Source organism: Bidens hawaiensis, unplaced genomic scaffold (assembly GCF_021521415.1).
Source record: "Bidens hawaiensis isolate Kalapana, Puna unplaced genomic scaffold, B.hawaiensis_p1.1 tig00017043_1, whole genome shotgun sequence".
NCBI lineage: Eukaryota > Viridiplantae > Streptophyta > Magnoliopsida > Asterales > Asteraceae > Bidens > Bidens hawaiensis.
This window is the reverse complement of record NW_027492580.1, coordinates 217308-240258: the sequence shown is the minus strand read 5'-3', so window position 1 is coordinate 240258 and position 22951 is coordinate 217308. Positions and strand designations below refer to the sequence as shown.

The 22951-nt window shown below is 38.2% G+C and overlaps 2 protein-coding genes and 1 pseudogene across 2 annotated transcripts; 2 read left to right on the top strand and 1 right to left on the bottom strand.

Annotated features, from left to right (window-relative positions):
- Nucleotides 1–1457: 1457 nt before the first annotated feature.
- Nucleotides 1458–5115, top strand: LOC143552882 (laccase-15-like). Its single transcript, XM_077042995.1, has 6 exons — nucleotides 1458–1547; nucleotides 1639–1790; nucleotides 3062–3306; nucleotides 3534–3662; nucleotides 3743–4693; nucleotides 4985–5115. Exons 1-6 carry the CDS (start codon nucleotides 1458–1460, stop codon nucleotides 5113–5115), a joined length of 1698 nt encoding a protein of 565 aa, XP_076899110.1.
- A 1385-nt stretch (nucleotides 5116–6500) lies between these two features.
- Nucleotides 6501–8738, bottom strand: LOC143552868 (laccase-15-like; annotated as a pseudogene).
- Nucleotides 8739–11486: 2748 nt separating this feature from the next.
- LOC143552890 (NAC domain-containing protein 17-like) lies at nucleotides 11487–15073 on the top strand. The gene is made up of 3 exons (XM_077043005.1): nucleotides 11487–12072; nucleotides 13455–14303; nucleotides 14616–15073. The coding sequence occupies exons 1-3, from the start codon at nucleotides 11916–11918 to the stop codon at nucleotides 15008–15010; spliced, it is 1401 nt and encodes a 466-aa protein (XP_076899120.1). The 5' UTR covers nucleotides 11487–11915; the 3' UTR covers nucleotides 15011–15073.
- The last annotated feature ends 7878 nt before the right edge of the window (nucleotides 15074–22951 follow it).

Genomic DNA, 22951 nt, shown 5'->3' with positions numbered 1-22951 from the left:
GTCACTCGGTGGCCTTGGCGTCGGAGTAACCTTAACCATCTTTCCAGAAGTTTGAAAAAACTGAGAAAAGGAATTAGTTCTAGCTTAATGCACGGATGGCGCCAATGAAGAAACACTAAATGACCCCGACAGATTAAGGATAATCTGGGGGTTAAGTAGATGTTTCCCACGAGGGTTAGGTCCAGCAAAGACGGTTATTCTTCTCGACCTGCAAAACAGACACCGTGAGCTCGTCACTGAGAAGGGGGGGGGGGGTTCCTCCTTGTGACCACCCTCCGGCGTGAGAATCAGACTAGATTGCTCTGAATATAAGTGTATATAGAGAGAAATAGCTAGAGAAGATAAGATCCTGATACCGTTCCAAGGTGTTGGAGTATTTATAACCGAAGGTAGGTTTCCAAGCAGGTACGGCCAGCTGTATATAATATTCCTTTTCCACCAACCACGGGCTACGTTAGTGCCACGATGGGAGTTGGTGGGTAGGTAGCGGCTGATAGTGACATTTTGTACTGGAGCGTGCTCCTCCTCGTACTATTGTCGGTGAGCTGTCACCCTGTGATTGGTTCATGGGCTGCTTTTGTCAGATCTTGTCTATTTGTCCATACCTTGGTAGGTATAGTACAAAAGATCTTCTAGAAGCGTACGGACTGGCTCTTTTGGGCGGGAATATTCCCGCCCTGCTCATTCCTTCAGGTGACATTGCTGAAGTATAAGAGTTAGTGCCTTATGCGTGTAGCCTTACTATTAGTGCGGGTAGCCTTCCTTCTTGGCTTGTACCCACAGCTGCGGGAACAGGCAGGGTACTGTACCAAGGGAGGCTTTCCTGCGGGAACAGCTGGCTTACTGCGTGTAAGGTCTTCATCTCTGAGCATGGTGGGTCCTGCGGATCAAGTTGGTCTTTGCGCAGACGTACCTCTTCAATGTGTGTCTTGCGGGTCCAACTGGTCTTTGCGGGGACCTACCTCTTCAACACCTTAATCATTTTCTTTTATTCTTATTTATGTTGTCTTTGGGCAATAGATTACTAATAGATCACCGACTTTTTTTTATTTTTTTATACTTCTAAGTTCTAACTATTGTATAAAAACTAATAGTAAAAAATGTACATGGAATTTGAAGTGTAACTTTTAATAAACCAACAAACATGCCTTATATCCATCAATTATGCATTAAATATGAGATACGACTTTACAATCTGACATAAAACCGTGTTTTCTGCCATTCTTCGTATTGTTATCATATTCTTCACATTGTTATCATATTATCCGAATGAATATTAGTTTCAACGCTACATTAATTGGTTTTTTCAACCATAATAAGTCAAATACAAAAGAGTAAGAATATATTATCATATACACATTACTTTTTAGAATTTATATCACACCTCAAACAGTTGTGTATAAATTCATGTGATATCGACTACAGAAACCGTGTGAGGCATCACCTTGTATTACAACATGTCGTGTAGCAAGATTGTGTCGTTAATCTTTATCGCGTTAGTGAAATTCGTATTTTGCGAAGCATTGCTTCGACACTATGAGTTTTTTGTAAGTAATTTTTTTTTGAAATGGAACATAAGTTTTCATTCTTTTGCATGTTTATGTAAATGTGTGACATCCGGTTTTTTTTATCCTTTAGGTGAAGGAAGCATCATACACTCGTCTTTGTGAAACCAAAAACATTTTAACTGTAAACGGGCAATTTCCTGGACCACCTTTGTATGTTAATAAAGGAGATACTATTTACGTCAAGGTGCATAACAATGGAAGATATAATATCACCATTCACTGGTATGAGAACTCTTTGCTTCAGAATATTTTAAACACCAATTTTGGTTTATTATTATTCTGTTTTGTGTTTATTTTTAGTGAAATTTAATTTGGTTTATTAACTAAAAATGAAACATTATCACGAGATTACATGACCGTGTCTAACATTGTCATAAACATATTTTATTAGTTTTTGTTCAAGTAATATAAGAGCATTCATAGTCTATTTTTCATCTCATATATGTAATTATACAAAAAATCACTTGTTTTTCCTCTCATATTCAATTAAATAATATTTTTTATATAATTATGTATGACCTATTATATATTCTTCAATCACAGTCACTTTCAAAAAATATTAACAAATTAAAAAGGCTGAACATACTAAATTTACTGATGAACAACAAAATTTTATTTTTTCTCCACTTAAAACCACTCAATACAATATAGATAACTCACTTGTATAAATATGAAGGATCGACTGTGAATTCTCTTAACATTTTAAAAAAATGATATTTAAAGGTAAATTGAACATATGGTCCAACTTATGCTTGTTTCATTTGAACCTATATTAAACTAAAAGAAGTAAGTGGTCAAGATCTTTATAAGACAATAACAAATCGAAAGATTTGAATAGAAGGATTTAAACTTTTTTTTTTCAAAGTGATTGAAAACTAATTAACAATTTCATTGCTATTCAAAATTTTGATAAAAATAAATAATGCATAGTTAATAATATTACATGAAATATTGTATCATATTATATCATAATATATTATATTACACTACATCATATTATATTACACTTTATTATATGAATATTATGCACATTTTATTATTATTTTATTATAATAAAGTTATGTTTATTTATTGAGTAATTTATTATTATTATACTAACTCAAATTTACATATCAATATTTTCTTAGTGTTTTTTAATGACAGAGATTATATTAAAAACGTAGAATTCGGCAAGAAATAAAAAACAAAACAAAGTTTTTTAACCACTCATCTCAAGAAAAGAAAACTTTACAGTTTCTATAAGCATACCAAAAATACGAACAATATAAAATAGAGTTAAAAATCTCTCCGTTTCCAAGAAAATAATATTTTTTTTAGTGTTAATGATAATGTTAATGGGAATTTCATTAAACATTCTAATTGTATCTTTTTTTTATTTAGTTTAATTTTAATGAATTATAATTCGCATACAATGAATCATACTTCTTCTTAACCTCTATAAATATTGATTCTATGTATATCAACATATTTTAAATGATAAGTTTAAATCACAGGCATGGAGTAAAGCAACCTAGAAATCCATGGTCAGATGGTCCTGAATATGTCACACAATGCCCAATTCAACCGGGTGACACATTTAACTATAAGATCATATTTTCTATGGAGGTTGGAACACTTTGGTGGCACGCTCATAGCGACTGGTCTCGAGCCACGGTCCATGGTGCGATTGTGGTGCACCCCCAGCCTGGCACACCCTCCCCTTTCCCCAAGCCCGATCAAGAAGTACCCATAATATTCGGTACATTTACATGTTTTACACACAAACAAGATACATTATTAGTGTTTATTTCTAAATGGTTATGTTTTATTAGAAGTAGCAAACTTTACACATTTTATTATTAATTAGCCAATTATTTTGTGTCACATTTTATTATTAATAATGATTATGCCGACCCGTTTTATCCAATAATCAACCTGTCCAGTCTATTGACGTTTATAATTTTAGTCGTGTCAAATTATTTTTAGGCGAATGGTGGAAAATGGATGTGATGGAAGTGCTAGAGGAATTTGTCGCATCCGGTGGTGCTCCTAGAGATTCGGATGCTTACACCATCAATGGTCAACCCGGTGATCTATATCCATGCTCAAGCCAAGGTTAGTTTAGTAATTTCACATACGTAAAAGTCGAAAAATTTTAAGTATATTTATCTATAGTGTTGATCACATTTCTATAGGTGCCTTCAAGTTAAATGTGGAATATGGAAAAAGGTACATGTTGCGTATGGTAAATGCAGCAATGAACGAAATACTCTTTTTCGCCGTTGCAAATCATTCACTAACCGTTGTGGGGGCCGATGGTATGTACACCAAGCAATTGACCAAAGAATATGTAGTAATTGCCCCTGGTCAAACACTTGATTGCATATTTGAAGCAAACCAAGTTCGACCAGGAGGCCGTTACTACATGGCAGCTAGAGCATACGCTTCCGCCAGTCAGCTTAGTTTTGACAACACCACCACCACCGGAATCCTTCAATACAGCAGTAATGGTAGTCTTATTATAACCACCACACCTCCTATACTACCTAACCTACCATATTATAACGACACCACCGCCGCTTTTAACTTCCTTGGTAGCCTTAGAAGCCTAGACTCACTCTTATTCTCATTAAACGCGTATGACTTAAAAATATACTCAACCGTTTCGATAAACACATTTCCATGTAGAAACGACTCATGTGCCGGTCCAAATGGTACACGACTTGCGGCTAGTATGAACAACATTAGCTTCGATTCTCCTTCGGTTGATATACTTAGAGCATACTATTATCACATCAACGGCGTGTTTAGCCCACATTTTCCTGATGTTCCACCATTATATTACAACTTTACTGGTGATAACTTACCATTGTATCTACTCACACCTAAGAAGGCAACAAAAGTTAAGGTGTTAGAATATTTGACAAAAGTGGAAATGGTTTTTCAAGGGACTAGTTTGGTTGCAGGGCTTGATCATCCTATGCATTTACATGGGTTTAATTTTTATATTGTCGGATGGGGGTTCGGTAACTATGATGAAAAGAAAGATCCCTTGAACTATAACCTAGTTGACCCGCCATTCAGAAACACTGTTATCGTCCCGATAAATGGATGGGTTGCGATTCGATTTAGGGCTTCAAACCCAGGTAAGATAATAAAATTTATATTAACTAGGAGGTGTTTGAGTGAGGTTCTTAAAACTGCTTATTTGGTTATTTGATTTTTGAAAAGTAAAAGTTTTTTGGTAAGCTTTAGTTTAAAGCTTGAAAAGCTTCAAATTGGAGCTTTTCACAATTGCCGTTGATTTTCAAAAATCAAATAACCAAATAAGCAGTTTTAAGAAGCTCAGCTAAACACCCCTAAATTACCAATCACGTTTTATTTATTTTTGTTATCTATATATAATGCCTTGTCTTTTTTCTATTGATGTTAAATAGGTGTATGGTTTATGCATTGTCATCTAGAACGTCATCTTACATGGGGGATGAATACGGTCTTCATCATTAAGAATGGCAAACAACCTCAAGAAAGCATGCTGCCACCGCCAGTTCACATGCCGAGATGCTAATTTCGTTTCAAATTGCTGGAGGATTTTATAGATTTAAAGCAAGAACTTTTTATATATGAATTAATTTTTAAATTATAACGTTGTTTTCAGTATGATCGGTTTTGTCATTTAAAAGGAGGTGGCGACGTAGCTTGTTGTCCGCTTACCTGACTCTCTGTTATAATTACATTTTGAAACAACATCCATTATTATATATGTAGGACGGATCCATAGGTAAGTTTCGAAAACTACTTATTTTAAGAACTTACGCGTTACAAATAAACTTCTTTCGAACAACTAATTAAAACATATTATAGTTTTCATATCTCGTGGGTTCAAAATGTATTAATCAATACACATTTACTTTAACCATATATATTATCTATGAATGTTGAGCTAATCGATGTAAACAATGTTTTCGGAAGTATTTGCATCAGAATCATCGACGAAGATGGATTTAACCGCGAGGGTACAACATCTCCATTGGAATCTCAAATTTAGGGGTGTTAAAAAGTGTGTAGTTAATTCACAACGCAGTGTAAACCCAAAAATCATGTCAGAAACGTGAACCCAAACGCGACACGAACACGACCGTTGACCGGAAAGTTTTATTTTATTTTATTGTTTTCACATGTTATTTCTTTAAATTTACCATTTTACATCTAAAAGCAAGAACTTTTTTATTTTTAACCAGCCAAAACAATAGAGTATGAAATTATACGCGCTAATTTGGAAAATAACATAGTGTTTAACATCATTGGCATCGTTGCATTTTCTACCCTTGTAGTCGTCGGCAAGTAATGAGGGATGTCTTTTACACCATTTTGAAATTTATTGGTGGCTTCTCGGCATTTATTGTTCCTTTCTCGCTTGGATGGTGCTAGTTCTTCCCCCAGAGTTCAACTTCAACTGGATCAGGTATTTGGTTGTGGGTGTAATGTTTGGGCTCTTAGTTACATGTTTTTATTTGGATGATCACCAACAAGACAAGAGAGGGTCTACTTTCGCTTTCTTGGTTAAATTTACTTCGCTTGATTCAACACCAGAAACCTCCTATGTACCGAATAAATAATCATGCACAACACGTGCTGCGACTCTCTCTATTTTCAAAAAAAAAAAGATCGAGTTTTACTTAGTCTTGTTCTCAAAAAAGATTGTTTAATTAAAATCAAATACTTAACAAACTTAAACTATTTTACATCACTTTGTATATCTATATGTGTATATCTACAAGACTACAACTAAGTATTCTCATTATAACTTTGTTTTGTAGCAAAGTTAGTTTTCTATTTGAGGAATATAGATTAAACACAAATATTATGTTATTTCAATTCAACAATGCATTATAGTTATTATTGAAACAATTTAAGAAATTTATAACTAGTATAAGATATGCATACTCATGATCAGCACATAGGCATCTTACGAGGCGGTGGTAGCATGCGTTCTTCTGTCCTGTTTCCATCTTTAACAATGAACACTGTATTCATCCCCCATGTAAGATGTCGTTCGAGATGACAATGCATAAACCACACTCATATATCATATTAGTAACAAAAAAAAAAATCAAATCCATGTAAAACCCAATGGGCCTGACTGGTCCGATAGAAGCCCATGGGCCGGGCCCAATACCGTATAATAAAAAAGCAAGCATTAGTATAATGAAGAAGGTAATTCATAATTGAAGATATGTCTTTAACATAAGTGTCTTACCCGAGTTAATAGCCTTGAATCTAATTGTAGCCCAACCATTTATGGGAACAAGAACAGTGTTCCAAAATGGCAGGTCTACCCGGTTATAGCTCATGGCTTCTTACACGGGTCGAAGTTACCAAATCCTCAACCGAGGATATAAAAACTAAATCCATGTAAATGCATTGGATGATCAAGTCCCACGACCAATGTGGTACCTTGAAAAACCACTTCAACGATCGAGTTATACTCTATCACCCTGACTTCTGTGGCTCGCTCGGGTGTTTGTAGAAACAACGGTAGATTACTACCCATAAAGTTGTAATACAAAGGCGGGTTGCTAGGAAAGTTAGTGCCAAAGATACCAGTAATGTGATTATAGTAAGCTTTAAGTATGCTAATGGATGGAGATACAAAGCTAATATTATTCATACTAGCCGCTAGCCGCGTGCCATTTGGACCATCACATGTATTGTTTCGACATGGGAATGTGTTTATTGAAATGGTGGAATAAATTTGTGTGTCATGTGTATCTAAAGGGAATAAAAGGGGGTCTAAAGTTCTAAGACTATTAATAAATTCGAAAGCCGTGGTGGTGTCGTTGTAATAAGGTAACGAAGGGAGGATAGGAGAGGTGGTGGATATATAGTCGTCACCATTGTATTGGATTATTGCGGTGGTGGTGGTGTTATTGAAAGGGGTATTGGTAGCAGTAGTATATGCTCTGGTTGCCATGTAGTAACGACCGTGTGGTGGCACTTGGTTGGCTTCTAGCAAGCAGTCGAGTGTCTGGCCGGGTGAGATTAACACATATTCTTTTGTTAGTGGCTTGGTGTAGCTACCGTCGGCTCCCACAACTATTAGTGAATGATTTGCAATGCTGAAAAAGAGGATTTCGTTCATGGCTGCATTTACCATATGTAAAAGATATATTTTGCCATATGTCACATTTAACTTGAATGTCTCTGAAAGTTAACAAATTTAAACAAAAGAATGTCAAAATAATATATTCATATTTTTTTTGTGTATGTGTATGTGAAATTACTAAGCTAACCTTCACTTGAACACGGATAAAGATCACCGGGTTGGCCGTTGATGGTATAAGCATCGGAGTCTCTAGGGGTACCACCGGATTCTACAAATTCTTGTAGCACTGTCATTATATCTTCTTTCCACCACTCGCCTACCATAAATTCGCCAAAAGTAAATTTATGTTTAATTATGTTTAATAAAGGTAATAAACCATGTATGTGTTACCTAAAATTATGGGCACTTCTTCATGGGGCATGGAGAACGGGTAGTTTGTGCGCGACTTGGGGTGCACTATGATTGCACCATGGACCGTGGCTCTAGACCAGTCGCTATGAGCATGCCACCAAATCGTCCCAATCTCCAAAGAAAATATGATCTTATAGTTAAATGAGTGTCCGGGTTGAATCGGACATTGTGTGATATATTCAGGACCATCTGACCATGGATTCCTAGGTTGTTTTACTCCGTGCCTACAATTTTTTTTGAACGGCAGAGGTTATATTAAAAAAACGTTCACTTGAATATGTTCATGTGTTATAAAGTAATAATTTATAATGGATAAAAGATGAAATACCAATGAATGGTGATGTTGTATCTTCCATTGTTATGGACCTTAACATAAATGGTGTCTTCTTTACGAACGTGCAACGTTGGTCCTGGAAATTGCCCGTTTACAGTTAAAATGTCTTTCGTTTCACAAAGGCGTGTGTATGATGCCTCCTTCACCTACACGATAAGATATGTACACGCAAAATTAAAGAACCGGACGAGGAACTTCAAAAGACAACCACTTACAAAAAACTTATGGTGTCGACGTAACGCTTCGCAATGTATAAATATTGCTAACGACAACAACAAGAAGACGGAGATTTTGTTTCTCAAAAGCATTTTGAATGTTAAGAACTTAAGATGGCATCATATGAATTTGTACACAAGTTGCATTAATTAATTTTTAATGGAAATGGCTATCCATAGTTCCATACATTGAATTTACTATGATTTCTGTTTTTGTTACACAAGTAATTAAATGTCATATTTAATAAGAAGTTACATGTAGGTTTGAAACACTACATATTTATAGGATAATCAAAATGTGTTAACAAAAAACTAGAGTTACGTTTGTTTTCGTCCGTGTGGTTTAGTGTTTTAACCAGTACAGCAAAAAACGAGACTTTTTGTCATATTCGCCACTATGGTATCCTTTTTAACCTTTTTCGTTCCCAAAACCAACTCCGTCAGAATTTTTTCAGTGAAATGACCAAAATACCCATATTATTCAAATCGTTCCAAACAAATCCAATCGTGATTCATATTTCAGTTAACAGTGTCAAAATCCGAATAAAGAACTTAACAAACCCTCACTTCCACAAGAAAAAAAATCAATACTCAGTAGTTAAACATGAATGCCGTACATTTTAGTTTATGAAAAACGCTGTCATTTTACCACAATGCACGCGCACGAGCCAACCTTGCATATAAAAATGCCAAGGGTGACAACAGCAACAACAAATGAATAAACAACAAAAAAATTCCTTTACTTTTGGTGTCATAACCAATGTAATGGAGACCACGTAGACTCACCGCTTCGACACTTGGGACCGACAACGCTCAGGGTTTATCAACGTCTGAGTTTCATAGACTGAGGCCACCCCATTGGACCACTTCAATTTTTATATTTTTTTGTAACGAAAACCAACCTAAGTCGCCCACCTCAATGACCGGGACCGACAAAGTCCACTTTAATTTTTATATATTTTTTTGTTTATATTTTGTTTTAGTTCCGGAACTAATTAGTGTCTTTCTGTTTTATGTTTTCTGCTATACATATTACCCACCTAAAGTTAGTTTAACACAAAATCTTATTTATACGAGGTGACTAGGTATCTCGTCCAGTTGTCTTGTACCACGAAAATATTGGTCAACAAAATGACCGAAGAATTTAAATGTGTTACATCTAAGTGTGAACAATGCCTATATATGTCTAAGTTGGAGTGATGTGATGCAAATGCTTGACTGAGCATGTATCACTTGAAACTTGAAAGTGAAATTGTGACACCACTTAGCCTAATATGTACATATAAAAAAATAAATAAATACGCACAATGAGTGAAAGATTAATCTTGAATATTAATAAAGTTAAGGGTTTATTATGATTTATTTATTTTACTTAATTGAATTGTAGTAGTTTTAGAAAAAGGTATATCTTGGAAAGCACGTTTAGTAGTCTATATATAGGGTCTAGATTATTAGTTTTATGAGAGAGTCAAGGAGTCTCATCTCCATGTACGTTTGATAAGTTCGTGAAGTTTGTTTGTTATGTTCGTTTGATTATATAAAAAGAGTCGTGGGTTGTCACACCAATATATCGTGTTCGTTTGTTTGATAAGGTCGTTTGATATGATTGTTTGATCCGTCTGGGCCAACAATGAAGTCCGCTTATAGAGAAATGGGACGGGTTATGCAAACCTTACCTCTATTTTTTAAGAGATACAAATCCTACATCAAAAAGAAATTCCTGACTTTACATTTTTTTTTTTACTTTTTAACATAACATAAAGTGCATGCTACTAATTTAGCAAATAAGAAAGGTGACATGTAGTCAAAGGGAAAGCAAAATATAGACCGAACTATCATGTTCTACATAAATTTATATAAATATAAACTTAAAGTTATTATTTAATAAAAAGAAAATAATGTAACTTCAAACTTGAAAGTGAGTGAATATGCCATTTGTCAAACTTTAAGTAGTGCAAGTATCATCACCAAAGTTCGGAGACATCTTCAACGAAACTTCATACTCACCCATAAATAGTTAAAATCTTAAATTTGTCATCTACTCATCTTTGTTTCTTTCAACTTTCTTTTTCTTTTTTAAAAAAAATATAAGATTATACATGTTCATGAAAATAAAGGTATAACATCAAGCATAGTGGAGAAGGTATCCCATGCATTTTTCTTCATAATGTTGGAAAACACCGCTTTTTAGGCGTTATGGGGGTAGCGTTTTGGGGAAGCGTTTTCTACATGAGTTTGTGTGTGGGGAGAGGAGAAAGAAGGGAATAAATGTAATTATTTGTAGGAGAGTTATGGCGTTTTGCCCACTACGCCACTTTTTGCATAATTCTCAATTGATGGTGAGGTGTTTTGACTGCACACGGTCTAAGGATAACAATCTATACGCTACTAGCCCTTATCAGAAAAAAAACTAATTCGTTTAAAAATGCATTTATTAATCCTTACTTTTACTTAGGCCATAACAATGGCATGACTAAGTAGCTCTAAAACATCAGACACAACAAAACCAAAAGCATTAAACACAAAGATATAAAGACGTGTTGGTTCTCAAGACACACTCAAGTCCAAAACCTGACTTAACATAGACTTTTTTCATAATGGCGGGTTGCCTCTTTGATAATGTTTTTGGGTATGTCAGACTTGAAGCGTCAAAATCAGTGTAAACATTTGGCATCTCATCCTATTATCCTAAGAAGACTCACTTAGGTATTGAAGTATTGAAGACGGCTTCAAACGCAACAAAAAATTATCAAGACATACGGGTAAATATGTCAATTACAAAACTTTAAGGTAGCTTCCTAGATACTCATCATCCATCCATTCACCCACCAAATAAAAACCCATAAACAAACCAGAAAACACACAACCCACAAAATCCCCCCAAATTGGGGGTCTCAATTTCTTTCTTGTTCAACACGTTTCCTTCAATTCCCCCAAATTCACTCTCCGATCAACCAATTACTCAAATCCGCCACTCAAATTCACTCAATTGATCGATAATTTTACAAACCCAGATCCCAATTTGGTCTAATTTTTCAACCCACCACTCAAATTTAATCAACTGATCAATTATTCAGAAAACCCAGATCCCAATTTGGTCTAATTCACTCAATTGATCGATAATTTAACAAACCCAGATCCCAAGTTGGTCTAATTCTCCAAACCCACTTTCCAATTCAGTCAATTGATCGATTATTTAGCAAACCCATATCCCAATTGGTCTAATTCTCCAAACCCACTTTCCAATTCAGTCAATTGATTGATTATTCAGCAAACCCATATCTCAATTTGGTCTAATTTTGATGGGTTCTAAGTGTTTTCCACCTGGGTTTAGGTTTCATCCGACGGATGAAGAACTGGTTTTGTATTATTTGAAGAGGAAGATCTGCCGGAGATCGCTTCAGATGGATATTATTGCCGAAGTTGATGTGTATAAGTGGGACCCAGAAGAGTTACCTGGTATGTCAATACTTAATAATATTATTACTGTTTTAGTGTTTATTGAGTGTTGTTTGTTGTGGGTTTTGTTTATTGTGTTGATTGAAGTATTTGATTGTTTAAAGTTTTGGTTTTTGTGATTATTTGTTGGTTTTGACTCTTTTGTGGTGTATACGAGCTGGGCCCGAGGCTCGAGTTTGGCTCGTTTGACTTACGAGAGTTTGAGCTCGAGTTTGACTTGTTTCAAGCTTTTTTCTTAAGCTCAGCACGGGCTCGGCTTGTTTATTATTTATCGACGGTTATTTGTTTTTTGTTTATTGTGATGATTGTGCAGTTTATGATGCTGTTTAATTTTTGTGATTATTTGGTGGTTTTGACTCTTTTGTGATGTAAAAGAGCCGAGTCCGAGCTCGACTAGGCTCGAGTTTGGCTCGTTTGACTTAACAAGAGTTCGAGCTCGAGCTTGGTTGGTTTTGAGCTTTTTTTTATAAAGCTCGGCTCGTTTATTATTTATCGACTGTTATTTGTTATTAGTTAGGGTTTGTTGATATTATGAAATGCTTTATTGATTGATTGATTGTTTTAGGTTTTGATTTTGTGATGTATATGGGCAGAGCCCGAGCTCGACTTGGCTGTTTGGCTCGTTGACGAGAGCTTGAGGTTGGCATGGTTGTAGCTTTTTGAATAGAGCTCGGGCTCGGCTCGTTTGTTATTTGTTGTGTGTTTTGTTTATTGTGATGATTGTTTAGTTTAGGATCTTGTTCATTGAAGAATTTGATTGTTTTAAGTTTAGAATTTTGTGATTATTTGGTGTAATAAGTTTATCAAACCAATTTAATCCGTTATTAATAATAGCAAGGTATAAATACAAGAAAAGGAAAAGGAAATCGGTTACAAGCTACATATCTGGAATATTAAATATATAATAAAAATTAATCAAACCTATTCAAACTATCTTAATATAAACGAGAGTTACATATTTTAAATATTGAATTTGTATGAACTCTTTGGAGGGAAACCGTTAATGGTTATGTTCTCCAAAAGTTTTGACTCTTCCGTAGTGTATACGAGCCGAGCCCGAGCTCAACCAGGCTCTAGCTTTGGCTTGTTTTTGATTTACCAGAGCTCAAGTTTGGCTTGGTTGGAGCTTTTTTCATTAAGCTCGAGCTCGGTTCGTTAACTTACTAGAGATTGAGCTCGGCTTGGTTGGAGCTTTTTTAATAAAGCTTGAGCTCAAATTGTTTATTATTTATTGACTGTTATTTGTTATGAGTTTTGCTTGTTGTGCTGATTGTTTAGTTTAGGATGTTTTTTGCAAGTATTTAACAAAAGTCAGCAACTTTTTGGTACTTTTCAAGTCAAAATCGGTCAAAGTTCTAATATTATTTCTTTATGATATGCAGGGCTATCTAAGTTGAAAACCGGGGACCGACAATGGTTCTTTTTCAGCCCAAGAGATAGAAAATACCCGAACAGTGGAAGATCAAGTCGAGCCACAAGGAATGGTTACTGGAAAGCAACCGGTAAAGACCGAGTCATCAAACGAAAATCATCATCAGTCGGGAATATAAAAACCCTCGTTTATTATCAAGGCCGTGCACCCTCGGGCCTAAGAACCGATTGGGTCATGCATGAGTACACCTTGAATGAAGAAGAACTCAAAAGATGCCCGAGTGCTCAAGAACACTATGTGTTGTCCAAAATATTCAAGAAAAGTGGGGCCGGGCCTAAGAACGGTGAGCAGTACGGTGCACCGTTTGTTGAAGAAGAATGGGATGATGAAGATTGTTTGGATATTGATTCTCTTTTGGCCCAAAAGCCCATTTCGGACTCGGGCCCTGGCCCGATAAATAAATTCGAAAATATAAATACACAAGAAGAAACGGGCTTTTCGGATGATATTGTCGCGCTTTTGCATAAAATTATTGACCAGCCCGAAGCTCTTCCTGAACCCGTAACCGAGGGTTCAACGAGTCATGTCGAGAAAGATTTTCTTGAAATCGATGATTTGATCGGTCCAGAAATGGGAATTTGTGACCCGGTTACTGATTTTAATTCGTTATCAGAGTTCGACTTTTACCATAATATGGACAATTTGGAGTTTGGGCCCGGGCCCGGTGGGCCCGAAAACGGTCACGAGTTTCTCGACGAACTTCCAGTAAGCTACAATCTATGGAATCACTGTGATCAAAACGTTAGCAGCATGACGAGCATGCAGACAGTTAGCAGGCCCGTTTCCAACCCGTCATCAGGTACTGAATTTGTACCCGAGATTTCTAAACAGGACGTGTAAATGTGAAAAGATAATATATAAGTAACTAATAACTCGATACTAGTAAGTTTGTAGAATAATATTTAGTCGTTTATCATGTCGTTTTCTTTTTTACATTTTTTCTAACGTTATCGGGCTCATAATCAGATGGATAATGGGCCAATGGCAAGAGCTCTCGAGGCCAACTCGTGGAGTTCAAGACCAAGCTTTCTTAGCCCGTTTCATGAGCGGTATAATATCATTAGCTGATAATGTGTTTTTTCTCCGCGTTTTTCGTGGTTTTTAATTTTAGGTGTGGTAATCGAAGGAAACGTCGCCAAACCCGAATATTATCTAAATCTAAATCAATGTCCCGAAAACACGGACAATAATAATCCGGATTCTCAGTTTTCATCTGCTTTATGGGCTTTTGTTGATTCAATACCAACCACTCCGGCTTCCGCCTCAGAAAGTAGTGCACTTGTGAACAGGGCGTTTAAGCGAATATCTAGCTTTAGCAGGGGTAGAATTGTAAATTTAGCTTCTTCCGCCTCGACCACTAGCCGCACTACAACCATGACAAGGTTAGGAAAACCGAGTTCAAGTAGAAGTATTGTGTTTTTTTCGGTTCTTGGTGTGTTGTTTGCTATATTATGGGTGTTTGTTGGATCGTCTATCGAATTGTTAAATAGATTCGTGTGGTTATAGTTAACGCGGGTGTAATCGGTTTGAATTTAGTTTATAACGTGTTAATATAAGTAAGATTTTGAATGTGTTTATAAATAATTAAAAGTATTAGAAGTATAAAATTATGTTTATATAAATTTTTTTTATTAGTAAAACATCTAAATAATCTGCAAATTTATTACCATTCTAGTTTATTTTTGATTTCCTATTTGTACCATTATCACTAGAAACAATGTGATTGATCTATTAGATTTTTGTATTTTATTTATGTAATTAAGGATGTTTATGATCCAGTCTGGTGAAAACGGTTATTAGTTTGGTTTTACGGTTAATTTTTGAAAAAAATCGTCGATAGGTTTATAAATGTTCAAATTAGAGTGGTTTTGTATATGGTTAACAAAAAAAACGATTTTCTAAAATTCATATTAAAAACGGTGTTATTTATAAAATTATTTGTAATTAATGTATATAGCCGGTTTGTTAGGTTTATCTTTATCTTGAACGGGTTTGTAGTATCAGACTGATCATACTTAGCTATATTGTTCGTTTTGTTAAACATCACGTGATGACGCCATACATTGATTGCTCTCACTTAGACCATGTGTAATGGCTGCGTTGTGGGTGAAAACGTGGGGGGTACAACCCCCCCCCCCCCCCCCCGCGTTATGTTGTGCGTTTTAGATACAACGCGAGAATGGCACACACATCTAAAAAAAATACCGTTGGTCTTGGAGCCGTTGGGGTTTTAAAAAAAAATTAATTAATTATATTTATACTATATATAAACAAACCAAACTCATATTTTTTAACACATTCCTTCCAATCTACCAATTTACACAAATATTTATATCTTTTACACTAATATTTCTACCATCATGTTTCCAAACAACCACCAAAATATTCTCGATTTTGGTCAATATGCCCGTCAAGCCAACCAAAATCCACAACCGAACCAATCTACCGCCCCGACGCCAACCATATCCGTCCCGCAAATGTATGACCCGCAAATGGCCGCGTACTTTGCACTTCTACAAAGCTCTATGCCAAATGCGTTGCCCGGTTTCCAAAACCCAATGACAAACATTTTTCCGGGTTCGGGTTCCCAACCCGCCCCGGAGACCCAACCCGAGGTCGAGTTCATGCCGGAGACACAACCCGAGGGCGGTTCGAGCCAACGCGGACGTTCGAAAAAACACGCAAAGAAGTCTGCCGGCGAACCTCGGGTTAAAAAGACGGTGATAACGTGGAGTATCGACGAGTGCGTACTATGTGCTCGTGCTTGGTGTCAAATATCGGAAGATGCCAAATGCGGTAGGTTTTTAAAATGCATATATATATTTTTAAATTTCTTATAACAAACATTAAATTTGTAATGTTTTTATTTTTTAGCGAACTATCAAAAAACGGGGGTATTTTGGCACAAAATTATAGAGAGGTTTCACAACCTTGGCGGGAACTCGCGTCGAGAAAAAGATTCGTTACTGTCGAAATGGGGCGACATAAACACCAAATGCATGGCTTTCCATACGGTTTTCTCTCGGATGAATCGAACTAGGAGTAGCGGTGTCTCGGACGCGGAAGTCATGGATAACGCGTTGGTTGAGTTTCAACATAAGGTCGGCGAGACCTTCAACTACTTTGGCATTTGGAAAGACCTATTGAGGCATCACCCAAAATGGGGCATGGTGTTGGATGCCGAAGGCGAAGCCGAAGGCGAAGGTGGTCCGCGTAAAAAAAAAGTCTAAAACATCATCTTCGGTTGATCCAGACACGCTTCGTTCCGACGCTCGAAACTTCTACTTAAGCGATAATGACCCCGTGAATACTACCGACATGCCTCGGCCAGGGGGTAGAAGAACCAAAGGCAAAGGAAAGGGGAAAGGGCCCGGTTCGTCGTCGGCAACGGGTTCGAATCCCGAATTGGAAAGCCAATTCCAATTAATGAACTCTCGACTCCAAGATTTACACCAACTTGGAACCCAACGACTTCAAGTAAATTTGGACGCCGTCGACCTACTTCGAAGGAATGAGATGGACAAAGACATCGAGATTTTATCAAACGAGCTATCCGAAGACGACCCGATAGTTCAATCTCTAAAAGCCAATCGACGAGCGAAAATTTTAGAAAAATATAAATGAGTTTTCGTTTTATTAGTATTATTTATGTTTTTTTATTTTAATTTGATGTATTTTTTTTAATTTAGTTTAATGTATTTTTTATTTGGAAGTTTAATGTAATTTTTAATTTTATGTTAATTTATTTAAATGATTTAGTATTTAAAAAAACAAATAAAATTAATAATGACTGGGCGCCACGTGGCGCATAACCCCTGGTAGTAGAGAGTTATGACTACAGCCTGTTTTTGTACAAAACCATAACTCTGACTGGGCGCCACGTGACACATAACCCCTGGTAGTGGAGCTTTATTACTACACATGGTCTTAAATATACTTAAACGTGGAGTTGTCCTATCATTGACAAGCAATCACCTGACCAAAGTTTTATCAGCATGATTTGGGCGTAAAACACGTTTATGTGGAGAGCATACCATCTTATTTGGTTAGCATTTGACATAATTATAAGCTTTTTATTCAGCCCTACAAGATTTTAACGGTAAAATCAAATCGTTGGCAACCATTTGGGTCGATATGTTTCACAATACACTTTGATTTTGATTTACAATGATCGAAAACGTTACTAACGGCTTGACTTCCTTTTTAGTCCAAAAAGCGTATGTCAAATATCTTTCTAATGTGTTTTTAACATTCGACCACTCATGCTTTGCAACATTGTCTGCTTTATTTGCGAAGAGCTCACTTATTTGTTTTCGTTTGCTTGAATAAAGACATCTTATGATTGCTCCCACTCAAACATGCTTAAATAGAAATTGTCATCTTATTCACAAGCAATGAGTCGCCTCAAATATCATCGAGTTTTGGATGTATTAATTGTGGATGCGATGGAAATTCAATAATTAAGCGTGCTTGAGTAAAATAAATCCGCGACCAACCCATGAAAAGTTTGCACCCAGAAAATAAATAGTTTTGTGAGCTTGTGAAGTGTTGTGTAGTTTGTTTTTCCCAACATTGTTTGGCATTTGACATGCTTCTAAATCATAAGTTTGTATCCAACCCCACAAACTAATTAGTAAAATCAAATTGTTAGTAACGGTTTAGTATGGTTCGATTTCATTTCTGAATTTTAATTTTAGGTTACAATGATTAAAAACGTTACTAACAGGTTGACTTACAATTTAGTCTCAAAACAATTAAATGAAATAGCTTAAAGCAATCCATTCGCTATTGTTAAGTTTTCAAATTTTCTATTATATGCATTTGTAAGGTAAATCTCGTTGCAGGTTTCAAAATGGTGACAAGAAAATGTAGACAAGTATCAATATGGTTTCCACCGTGTATTGATAATGTAGACAAGAAAAAAAGAGTATATGAAGAGGTAGGTCCCAGCAGAGCCCAGTTGGACCCGCAAGACTCACCTTGAAGAGGAACGTCTGCGCAGAAACCAACTGGATCCGCAGGACCAACCATGCTCAGAGACGTGACGTCCTTACGCGCAGTACGCAAGCTGTTCCCGCAGGAAATGCCTCCCAATGGTGAAGGACTCCGCCTGTCCCCGCAGCCTCGGATACAAGCCATCAGGGAAGGCCACCCGCGCAGCAAGGCTACACGCACAAGGCACTTAGCTCTCAATCACTCAGTGTCACCTGAAGGAATGAGCAAAGCCGGGAACAATCCCGCACAAGGGCGGGAGGGGGAATACTCCCGCCCAAATAAGCCAGTCCGTACGATACGGGAAGATCTTCTGTACTGTACCTGACGAGGTATGGGCAAAAGATCTGACTAAAGATACGACAGCTTATTGACAACAGTATGGCGAGCAGCATGCTCCTGTACTGTATGTCACTATTAGCCGCTGCCTACTCACCAACTACTGCAATACCACGTGCATAGCCGGCAGTTGGTGGAAAAGGAATAGTACACAGCAGGCCTGGTCACTATCAGCCGCTGCCTACCCACCAACTACCAGCAGGGCACGTGCGTAGGCCACTGTTGGTGGAACAGGAATACTGTTGCAGCCGGCCACACCTCCTTGGAAACCTACCTTCGGCTATAAATACCACAAATGGTATGACCATCTCATCTTATCTTGTATCATCATATTATACCTGATATCTGCTCTAGCAATCTCTTAATATACACTTATATTTAAAGAGCAATCTAGTCTGATTCTCACGCCGGAGGGTGGTCACAAGGAGGAACCCCCCCCTTCTCAGTGACAAGCTCACGGTGTCTGTTTTGCAGGTTATCAGAAGAACCATCTTCTCTGGGTCTAACCCCTCGTTGGAAACATCTATCTAACCCCCAGGTTACCAGTAATCTGCCCGGGGTCCGGTTAGTGTTTCTTCATTGGCGCCATCCGTGCATAAAGCTAGAACTTCATTTTTCTCCAGTTTTTTCAAACTTCTAGAAAGATGGTTAAAGGAACTCCGGTAACCACAACCCCAGCTACTGGGGGGAATACCGGCAACACAGTTTTTACAAACACTACCCCGGCTACCCAAGCCGGGGCAAGTGAAGTAAATTTTACGAACACTACCCCAGCTACCCAAGCTGGGGCAAGTGCAGTAAATAATCGCTCACTGGGATTCACCGATACCCAGTTAGAGAAACGAACAAGACTCCCCCGCCAAACACTCGATGAAGTTAAGGCATGGGCGGAGGCACGTCAAAAGGAATTCCAAGCTGAGTTGGACGAACGCTTGCGTTCTGTCCAACAGGCTGACGAATTCGAAGATTACTTGGACGACTCGGAGGAATCCGACTCCGACGCGAACCCTCGCCATAGGGCAAAAGGGAAGCGTAAGGAAACGGATCCCCAACCGAGAAGGCATTTTGGAGAAGCCTTCAAACCAAAAAACACAGGTGGAAGTCCACGTGACTTCTCCAAAACATTCAGACCAAACGTTGCAAATGCAGAAACGTCCAAATTTGCAAGGGAGATTGCAGAAGCAATTGCCCCAAAAAGTGCCAAACAAATGTCCAGCATAGGCACATATGATGGTATATCCGACCCAGATGATCATTTGAACAGATTCATAGCGGGGGCAACCGTCAGTAGTTGGACGGAACCCACGTGGTGTTACATGTTCCAAATGACGCTTGTCGGGGCTGCTAGAGCGTGGTTCGATCGTCTACCGGTCAACCACATCTACGACTGGGCAGACTTCCAACAGAAGTTTAGCCAACACTTCAGCCAGCAAAGAAAGTATACCGAGGAGCAATGGACAATCCTCAAGTGCATTCGAGAAAAAGATGAATCTTTGCTAGACTTCATCACTCGCTTCAATTCGAAGAAGCTAAGTCTGGGTAACATTAGCGAAGATCTTGTTCGCGCTGCCTTTATCCAGGGCGCGAACGACCCAGAGCTCATCCGCACCTTAACGGGTAAAGATGGCATGCCATCCACATGGGATGCCATCATGACAGCAGCTAAACGCTTTGCGGAAACGGAGAAGCAACTGGGTAGAGATCTCCCACAGAGCACAAACCTCTACACCCAGAAAACAAGGGAAGACAACGTCCTCACCGCCCGATTAAACAAAAAGCGGAAGCTAGGCATTTGGCAGTCAAGGGTAAACTTTGACACCTCATCCGGCTTGCAACATCGGTTAGGCGGAAGGGGTAACGTACAGTCGAACCAGAACTCCAGATGGACGCCGCTCACCAAAAGCGTCACCGAGATATTCGCCACTGAGGAGCTCCCATGGCCAAAGCCTCAAATAATCCGACATCGTCACAATGCTGATCGGAGCAAATACTGTGACTTTCACAGGACAAAAGGCCACAACACCGAAGAATGCATAGATGTAAAGGACATGGTCGAAGCATTTGTCAGAGATGGGACGCTCGCGCACCTCGTGGCGCAATGAACGCTGAGCAGGCTGATGCGTGTAGAACCCCAGCTGGGGAAAACACGAATAAAATTCCAGCTTCAATGTGGAGACTACATGCTGCGTAAAGAACGAGATCCCGAACCAGGTGCGTATCGGCTCGATGGCACTCCCATCCCAACAACATGGAAGGGAGCTCATTTACACAGTTTGCATGTAAATCAATTCCAAATTTGTAAAGAAAAGGCCAAGAGCCACTTCTAATGGAAATGATTCTCCTTAAAACATCGACGCTGATGATTTTACATTTATACTTTTATGAACTATCAACACGGATATGCCGGTTTTCACCGCATAATTACGTGAAAAGTCGTTGCATGGGGAAGGCGGTAAAACCCGCATAAACCCAAAAAAACGGCAAACCTTCACGCAGGTCAGTTGAAGGGGAAAAGTTCAGTCATCCCAATAAATGAAAGTGCCGGTCTATCCGCATGAATCATGATAAGAGGAAACTGAACACTAACCTATTAACAACCGCGCGTCGAACGGTTAATTTATTCAACACTAATATGCCGGTTTTCACCGCATAATTACGTGGAAAGTCGTTGCATGGGGAAGGCGGCAAAACCCGCATAAACCCAAAAAACGACAAACCTTCACGCAGGTCAGTTGAAGGGGAAAAGTTCAGTTATCCCACTAAATGAAAGTGCCGGTCTATCCGCATGAATCATGAGAGGATACTGAACACTAACCTATTAACAACCGCGCGTCGAACGGTTATTCAAAACAGAATTTCTAACAAAAAGATGAGGAAAACCTACACGCAGGTCAGATATAGGTAAAGTTTAGCCATCCTACTAAGTGCAAGTGACGGTCCTACCCGCACAATCACGAAAGAGGAAGCAAAACTTCAACCTATTATCTACCACGTTCAAAGGTTAACTTATCCTAAACACTTAGAAATTTCGAAAAAGATGAGGAAAACCTACACGCAGGTCAGATATAGGTAAAGTTTAGCCATCCTACTAAGTGCAAGTGACGGTCATACCCGCACAATCACGAAAGAGAAAGCAAAACTTCACACCTATTATCTACCACGTTCAAAGGTTAACTTATCCTCAAGAAAAGATGAGGAAAACCTACACGCAGGTCAGATACAGGTAAAGTTTAGCCATCCTACTAAGTGCAAGTGACGGTCCTACCCGCACAATCACGAAAGAGGAAGCAAAACTTCAACCTATTATCTACCACGTTCAAAGGTTAACTTATTCTACACTTGGAAAATTGCTAATTTAAACTAAAGTATGCAAGTCATATAACGTTTATAAAGCAAGGAATCCAGAGAAAGTAGCGGTCTTACCCGCACAAAGATTTATATTTCACAATGATTCATTACAAGAATGGCAGGGTAACTACCCGCCTACAAGAAAATAAATCTATACAAGCTAAATCTATCCTAGCAGTAGGAAGGGATCTTCAGGATTAGGCTTCAGGGCCACTTCCACTTGGACCAGCACCATCAGTAGATCGTGGCAGTTCAAGGAAAGCTTTAAGGATAGCTAACCCATCATCAGCAGCAGCAACTTGATTCACCTTCTCCACCACCGGATGCGGGAAGGCGGCGTACTGATTCACTGCTTGGTCGTAAACAGCTTCAGTATCAACATTGTACAAAGGGAAGTTGGAAGGCGGGATGCCTTTCTCAACGAACCCTAGACCAAGCAGGAAGCCGACCTTTTCCCCATCCTCGTGAGAAGCGTTGAGGGCTGCGCTCATAGCATCATCATAAGAGGTCTCTGAGAAGACCCGATGCACAACCTACAAGAAAATATACAAGTGTCAAAACCTTTTCTATTTACAAAGAAAAGCGTAAAGACAAGAAAAGCATACCTGAGACAACGCTTCTCGAAGAAGCCATTCCTTGGCAACCAGGGCTTCTTGGAGGGTAGCTTGAGCTTCGTTACGGGCGCGATCGGCTTCACTCTTGTTGAGGTTGGCAAGCAACACTTCTTTAGCCGCAGCCTCTTCGACGCCCTTTAGCTTACGCTCAGCA